The following is a 7,835-nucleotide window of genomic DNA, read 5'->3' on the forward strand; positions in this document are numbered from 1 at the left end:
AATGACAGTTGTATTATATTATGCATGGTGATGATGATGTTATGTTTCATTTATATTCATTGTAATGATATTTCAAGATGAAGTCACGCGCAAGCCCCCTGACGTTTCCGCCGTCTGGTTCGGGGGTGTGACATACGTGGTACTCAGTTTCGCACTCTTATGTTTCCATCTACATCATCTCTTGATATGCGTGCCTATAGTGATGCAAATTTGTATAGTGATATTTATGATCGTACGTCCACAACTGGGTATTGTGTTTTTCTTGGAGATTTATTGATATCATGGAAAAGCAAGAAACAAGATGTTGTTTCTCGATCTTCTACAAAATCTGAGTATCGAGCCATGGCTATCGCCACTTGTAAGATTATTTGGTTGAGATGGCTTCTTGCAGATATGGGCGTTCACATCTCTCAGCCTACCCCTTTGTATTGTGACAACGAGAGTGCGATAATGATTGCCAAGAAATCAGTGTTTCATGAGCGCACAAAGCACGTTGAGATTGACTGTCATTTCACACGTCATCATCTCCAGAAGGGAACTGTCTCCATTCCTTATGTTCCTTCCTCTTTGCAGATTGCTGATATTGTTACGAAACCGTTGACTGCTCCTCGATTCCATTTTCTGTCTCACAAACTCTCAATGCTTATTGTTGTTGCATTGTTAGTTTGAGGGGGTATGTTAGCCTAATAAGATTGTGGGCCTTTTAGCTAGGAAAGCCTAATTACCTAGTCTATATATTATCTCTTTCCCTTTCATTGTATGTGTACTTCTCTTTGATAATAATACGAAACCCTAGCCATTATATGTCTTTCACTTGTTAGTTTATAGCAACATCATATTGTTTATATTTTCTAGACTTGAAAAACTTTATCATCAAAACCTGAAACCATAGTCACATAATTCGTGGTACACTTTGGTACGGGTACGGGTACGCGGTATGCAATTTGCTAGGTCCCTGAAATTCGGTACGAGGGGGTAGGCTCATTTCGGTATGCTTCGGGATGCTCCGGTACGATGTACAAAATATTGTGGTACCATGTACCAAAATTCAAAACATATTAGATAAACTTAAAACTTGCAATCAAACAAACATCGAAAATTCAAAATAGATTACATCAAATCCAACAAACATCAAAAGTCAAAACAGAAAACATAAACTTAAAACTTAAAACTCAAACATGTAACTTAATCCACTACTCCACCCTTTGTTTTTTTCCTTGGCCATTATCTTCGTCTTCCTCGAGATCTTCCCATTCTATGTCTTCTAGCCTTGATCCTTCCAATTATGTAGATTCGGGCCTATTGTGTTGCGTCTTGGGCTCGGTTGTTAGTCCAGTTTTATCACCGGTTTGGGCCTGTGCAGCCATGTGTTTGTTTTAGGGTTTAGTATATAAGTTGCATGCATGCAATCTTATCATTAACACATTCATTATTATTTTTATCAAGTGTACTGTAAACCCTAACGTACCTCTACAGTGGAAGTTCTTAATCGAGCTCTGCTGAGGTGTGACTACGTTTTAATCATTCGACATACGTTTTAATCTATCGATCTAAAGAGTTTTTATCTCATCAATTGGTATCAGAGCAGGAGACTGTGTAATCTATACGCATCTCTTCTGTCGAAGAAGGTTTCAGGGTTTTCTGCTAATATTGATCTCTGTTAGAAGCCGTCATCTTGTTGTTGACGTAGTTCTTGGATTTCGATTTTACCCTGACTTTGTTTATAAGTCTGATCTTGAATAGGTTTTTCGCAATATCATCATGTCACTCGACGATTCCAATGCAAACCCTATCAACATCTCCAACAGCATTGGATCCACCACTAGGATTCCCATTCTATATACTCAGGATTACGAAGTATGGACGCATCACTTTGAAGATTATGTGATTGGTTCTAAAGACAATGGGTAATTAATCTGGGAAGCGATCACTGTAGGTCCGTTCGCTCACACTGGCACAAACCGAATCATAAAGACTCAAAAGGAATACAACCAAGTTGTGGTTGATGTTAAAGATGTTCCTCAAGATGAAAAGGAGAAGTTTGTATGCAATATTAAAGCGCTAAGAATGATCAGATTTTCCCTACAGTCTGACACCTTTCAGTTGGTTAGCTTATGCACGACGACGAAAGAGGTTTGGGACAGGTTGAAAGAGTTGTATTCTACCGATGAGGATCTTGAGCATTCGATCCAGACTCTATTGCTTTCAGAGTTTGGAGACTTCAAGCAGAAACCTGAAGAGAAGCTTATCCAAGCCTTTGATCGCTTTAATCATCTTCTTAGCAAAATGATAAAGCATGACATAGAGAGGAAAGTTATTGAGCAGAAGGTCACATTCATGAATGGCCTAAGATCCGAATGGATGGCTGTACTGTCTACTGTAAAGGCCCATGAACAATTCAAGTCTTACTCTTTGGCGAAACTAGTGGGTGTACTAAAGTCACATGAAGTTGCAGTAACTAAAAAAAAGAATGTGGTTTCTAGCATGGGTTCTTTGGCCCTAATTTCCAAAGGAAAGAATGCAGTTGAAGAAGAAGAAGAATTGGATCTCTCTGAATTTGATCTGACCAATGAAGAATATGCTTTGATGGTTTCAAACCCAAAGAAGTTCATTCGCAGAAAGTTTCTCACCAATAAGAACCGAAACTGGCAAGGAAACTACAGTTCAGAAAAGGCAAAGGAGGAACCGAAGATCACTCCCCAGCAAGAAGAACCGAAGAAGGAAAGCAAGATGTCAAGTGACTCAGGATTTAATTTTCACTTTTGTGGAGGCAAAAACCACTTTGCCAAGGACTGTATGTTGAGGAAGATGACTGAGAAGAATGAGAGTGAAGACGATGAAGCATACCACCTGCGAAAGCTTGAAGATATTAAGAAGAAGAAAGTTGCTGCAAATAACACTATGAATGTTCTTATTGTGCAGGAAAATGTTGCAGATGATGAATTTGGTGGTGTTGAAGTCTGGTCAACTGACTCAGAGGATGAAGAGGTGAGAAGGCCTACACATGGCAGAGCTTTCATGGCGAAAGAGGATGAGTATGCTGCTGAAGGAAAGTGCTTAGCGGTGACAGCTGGAGTGTCACAGATGAGGGGTTACACCACTGATGGGGGTAAAGATGTAGTGAAGGAACGAGAAGACAGGTGCTTCGCTACCAAGCCTGTTGGTGAGCAGATCAATGAGTGCGACCAGTTGATCAAAAAGGTACAATCTATTCTCGAATCATTAAAAATCCCTGGCACAAACTATGAAAAAGAATTGAACGGATTAAAATCTAAATTTTCTAGTTTAAATGGTAGTTTAACCCAAAATCGTCTCACAAATTCTAACCTAACTGATCAACTCAGCAGGGTGTCTTTGAAGAGTGAGGAGAGGCGAATGTGGATTGAGCAAAAGGAGAAAGAGTTAATTAGAATTAAGGATGGGACAATTTATTTGAAAAGCGATAATTTGAAGCTTTTAAAACAGAGAAATGTTTTTTGTTTAATTGCTAAACGTTTGTATTTCAATATCACTCAATTGCATCTGGATTGTGAAATAGGCAGGAAAATTCACAGTATGATTCTTCCTTTCCTTGAATTAAAGGAGGACGTAATTGATGCTGATGCTTATGATTGTGAAGTTGTAGTCTCGTCTGATGAAGTTTCTCCTGGATATAAAATTGGTCTTGACAAAATTGAATCTTTTATCCAGTCCAAAGACCACAAGGACATGCTTAAGAATTTATTGGACGAAAATGATAAATTGAAAATTAAAACCGAAACTGTTCAGAAATTTGATTCGTTGAATGCCAAATTGAGTTCAGAAACAAAAATTAACGTTGAAAATGCTTCTGAATTTGATGAGGATGATGATATGAGTGAAATATCCGTAGAAAATGAGGTGGACTGTTCTGCATTTATCAAGAGCGAACCCGAACCTACCAAAAATCTCATTTCTGAAAACTCGGTTGAATTCGCTCGTTTATCCCAAAATAAGTCCAAAGTTATGAAAGAAAAGGTTGTGGTGTATCAGAAGGTCTAAACCACGCCAAATCAAGTTTATGCAGTTACCGGCGTTACACAAAAGCAAACAGCCTAACTCACAGCATTAGTGAATGAAGATAATGCTGATGGATGTGATGAATTCTTCTGGTCGGCACCAATAGACAATGCTGATGAAACGATCGGTCTATCTGAGAAAACATCATGGAGGGTTAAAGGCAGCTATGTGGAAGAACCACTCAACAAGCCTACACATTTTGATATGCCAACAACCGGTGGCACCAAAAAGATTCCAAGTGAATCAGTTAAGGTGACAAGCGAAACCTCCTCGTTAAAGAGCGAAACTCATGATAAAAGATCGAAACCGACGGCCAACATCCATAAAACACCCAAACAGGTGTCTGAAAAGAAACATCAACGTAACAGGAGATACAAGAAGAATCTCGCTGAAAGGAAACAGTTTTGGCGGTCTCAAAACCCAAATTACGTTCAATCAGACAAAATTCAAACCGTTAAGGATAAAGGAGTGTCAATGAATCAAGCTACTTCTTGTTCTCAATGCTATTCATGTAGCCAATCAAACTGAAAGGGAAGTTTCGGTCCCCAAAATAGAAGCGAAAGAAACCGAAAGAGTGGTTTCGGCTCTCCACTCAACAACCGAAAGGAAAGTTTCGATTCCTCATCGACAAGCGAAAGGACCCAAAAGCAAGGTTTTGCTTCTAAAACACATTCCTCTCACTCAAAGCACAATCCTAAAGAAAATGTGAAGGGAAAAGGGAAGATCGTCTTAGGAGATGAAAAGAAGATGAATACTAACTCAAGGAAACAAAACCAAAAGTTAGAAAACAATAAAGATCTAATTCCTAGACCTAAGGTTGAAGCATCAACAGATAATAAAATCAAAGTTTTTACAATCAAAAGAAAAGATGAAACAACCCTAATCAAACAAACTTACTTGGTTGACTCTTCTATTGTTATATCCTATTCTATAAAAGGCTCACATGGACCCAAGAAACTTTGGGTTCCTAAATCTGCTTGATTTTTGCAGGTTATGCGTGACGAGCAGTTCGACGACGAATGGTACATTGATAGTGGCTGCCCACGTCACATGACAGGGAGAAAGGAAGAGCTTCGGGAGTTTCGAGCTATTAAGGATGGTGGATGTGTCAATTATGGGAACAACTCATTTGGCACAATAAAAGGCTATGGAATGATCACAAATGGCAAATTTTCAATCCGAAAAGTAGCATACGTAGAGGGATTACAACACAATCTCATCAGTGTTTCACAACTGGTAGTGGGAACTGGACTGAAGGTTTTGTTCGATGATGAAGGATCTGAAATAGTAGAGAAGAAGACCAAATCAGTTTTGTTAAAATCCAAAAGAAAAGGCGAAATGTACCCACTGAATCTCAATCCCATTCGAGGGAAGCCAGCTGTGTGTCTGCTAATGAAAGGACACTCAGACAAAAGTTGGTTATGGCACCGAAGGCTCTCGCACCTCAACTTCAAAGACATCAACAAGCTAGTTCTTGGTGATCATGTGTGAGGACTTCCAATACTCAAGTTTGATAAATAACATCTGTGTGCTGCATGTGAAATGGGAAAACAAAGCAGGAAAAGTCATCCAACACGTGTCAACACGAAGATCATTGAACCACTTGAGCTTCTGTATATAGATTTATGTGGACATTCGGCTATTGAAAGCATTGGTGGTAACAAATATATACTAGTAATAGTAGATAACTTTTCTCGTTTCACCTGGGTATTTTTTCTTAAACAGAAATCAGAGGCTACACCAAAGCTCAAGGTATTTGTCAAGAAAATAGAGCTTTAACTGAGAAAGCTGGTAAGAAATATTCGAAGTGACAATGGGCTAGAGTTCAAAAACAATGAATTTGAAGACTTTCTTGCTGAAAATGGAGTATCTCACAACTTTTCTGCTCCCTACACTCCACAACAAAATGGTGTCGTTGAAAGGCGAAACCGCTCGTTGTGTGAAGCAGCCCGAACCATGCTCAGTTTCGCCTCATTGCCTTTATATTTCTGGGCTCATGCTATTGTTGCTGCCTGCTACACACAGAACAGATCTCTTCTCAACAAGCGCTTTTCTATTACTCCATATGAGATCTTGAACAGTCGTAAGCCAAATGTCAAGTTCTTCCATGTGTTCGGTTCCAGATGCTTTATTTTCAATTCAAAGGAGCACCGAAACAAGTTTGATGTCAAAGCCGATGAAGGGACTTTTCTTGGCTACTCCTTAAACTCCAAGGCATATAGGGTTCTGAACAAACGTTCCAAGAAAATTGAAGAAACCTATTATGTCACCTTCGATGACAACTACGTCAAAAAGCTTCAAACAAACGAAGGTTCAATGGAGGAAATCTTTCCAACGTCTGGTCAAGTCACTGTTTCCATTTCCAAATTATTTGAGCAATATATGTTATTGTTCGATGAACCAGAGAAAGCCATTCACTCTGAAGCAAAGGTTGCTGACAATAAGATTGATTCCTTGAAGCAAATCATTGATGATGCAGCGATGGTTATGGAAAAAGAACAACCGGGAACTACCGAACAGCCTAGTCCAAGAGAACCTCCAAAAGAAAATTCTACATTTCATGGGGAGGGTTCATCTTCATCTGATAACCCTGAATTATCATTCCAGGGGGAGAACCCATCAACTACCATATCAACCGAACGTCCAGTTGAGGGGGAGAATTCAATGCCTGAAGGCGAAACTGTCTCATCATTTGAGGGGGAGAATGCAAATACAAATGATGATGATACTCAGTCAGAATTCGAAGAAGAAGTAAATGCTGAGTTAGATCCCTCCTATGATCCAAATTACCCTCCTCTCACCAAATGGACAAAAGATCATCCAAAAACCCAAATCATTGGTGATTCATCAGAAAGAATTCTTACTCGTTCTCAACTGAAAGCGAAGCAAACTGCATTATTCTCTCAAGTGGAATTTTGCATGTTTAATTCGTTTGTCTCCAAAATTGAACCGAAGACTGTCAACACTGCACTCAATCAATCAGATTGGGTACATGCAATGCAAGACGAACTCAACGAGTTTGAGCGAAACAACGTATGGAGACTGATTGCTACACCAAAGGATGTATCTGTAGTTGGACTGAATAGGGTATTTCGAAACAAAATGGACAAAGAAGGGAATGTAATTCATAACAAAGCGATGCTGGTTGTGAAGGGATATTGTCAAGAAGAAGGGATAGACTACGAAGAGACATTCGCTCCCGTAGCAAGGTTGGAATCAGTAAGAATCTTTCTAGCGTATGCTGCACACAAAAACTTCGATGTAACATCCCAAAATTCAAGGCCAAAAAATTCGTTTTAATTAAGTTATTATAAAACCAACAGTATAACAAAACATCCATGATATCATGTCATGTTAAACCAAAGTAGGAATAATCAAAACATGTTACCATAAAACAATATCAGAGTGTAATCCCAAAGATCTCATGTGCGGAAAACATAGTGTGATGCGTTGCGATCAAGCCAGCTCCTTTCCTTTGAAAACGAGTACCTGAAACCAAAACTGTAAACCGTAAGCACAAAGCTTAGTGAGTTCCCCCATCATACCACACACCATACAATAACATACTGTCAGGCAATTCTGGGGTGCCTGACATACCCAGGTGAAGCCATTCTGGGGTGCTTGACTTACCCAGGTCAAGCCATTCTAGGGTGCTTGACTTACCCGTCGGTCTGTTTCACCCGACTACCGGGGACTATTTCACCCCTACCACTACCATATAACACACATAAACTGCCAGACAATTCTGGGGTGCCTGAGTACCCAGGTCAAGCCATTCTGGGGTGCTTGACTTACCC

At 39.6% G+C, this 7,835-nt stretch overlaps 1 protein-coding gene across 1 annotated transcript; it reads left to right on the top strand.

Annotated features, from left to right (window-relative positions):
* Nucleotides 1-5,088: 5,088 nt before the first annotated feature.
* On the top strand, nt 5,089-7,406 carry LOC145131740 (uncharacterized). Its single transcript, XM_079066396.1, has 6 exons — nt 5,089-5,351; nt 5,598-5,695; nt 5,764-5,829; nt 6,443-6,720; nt 6,994-7,257; nt 7,362-7,406. Exons 1-6 carry the CDS (start codon nt 5,089-5,091, stop codon nt 7,404-7,406), a joined length of 1,014 nt encoding a protein of 337 aa, XP_078922522.1.
* Nucleotides 7,407-7,835: the final 429 nt, after the last annotated feature.

Source organism: Lactuca virosa, chromosome 8 (assembly GCF_052849685.1).
Source record: "Lactuca virosa cultivar CGN04683 chromosome 8, Lactuca_virosa_CGN04683_v6, whole genome shotgun sequence".
Taxonomy (NCBI): domain Eukaryota; kingdom Viridiplantae; phylum Streptophyta; class Magnoliopsida; order Asterales; family Asteraceae; genus Lactuca; species Lactuca virosa.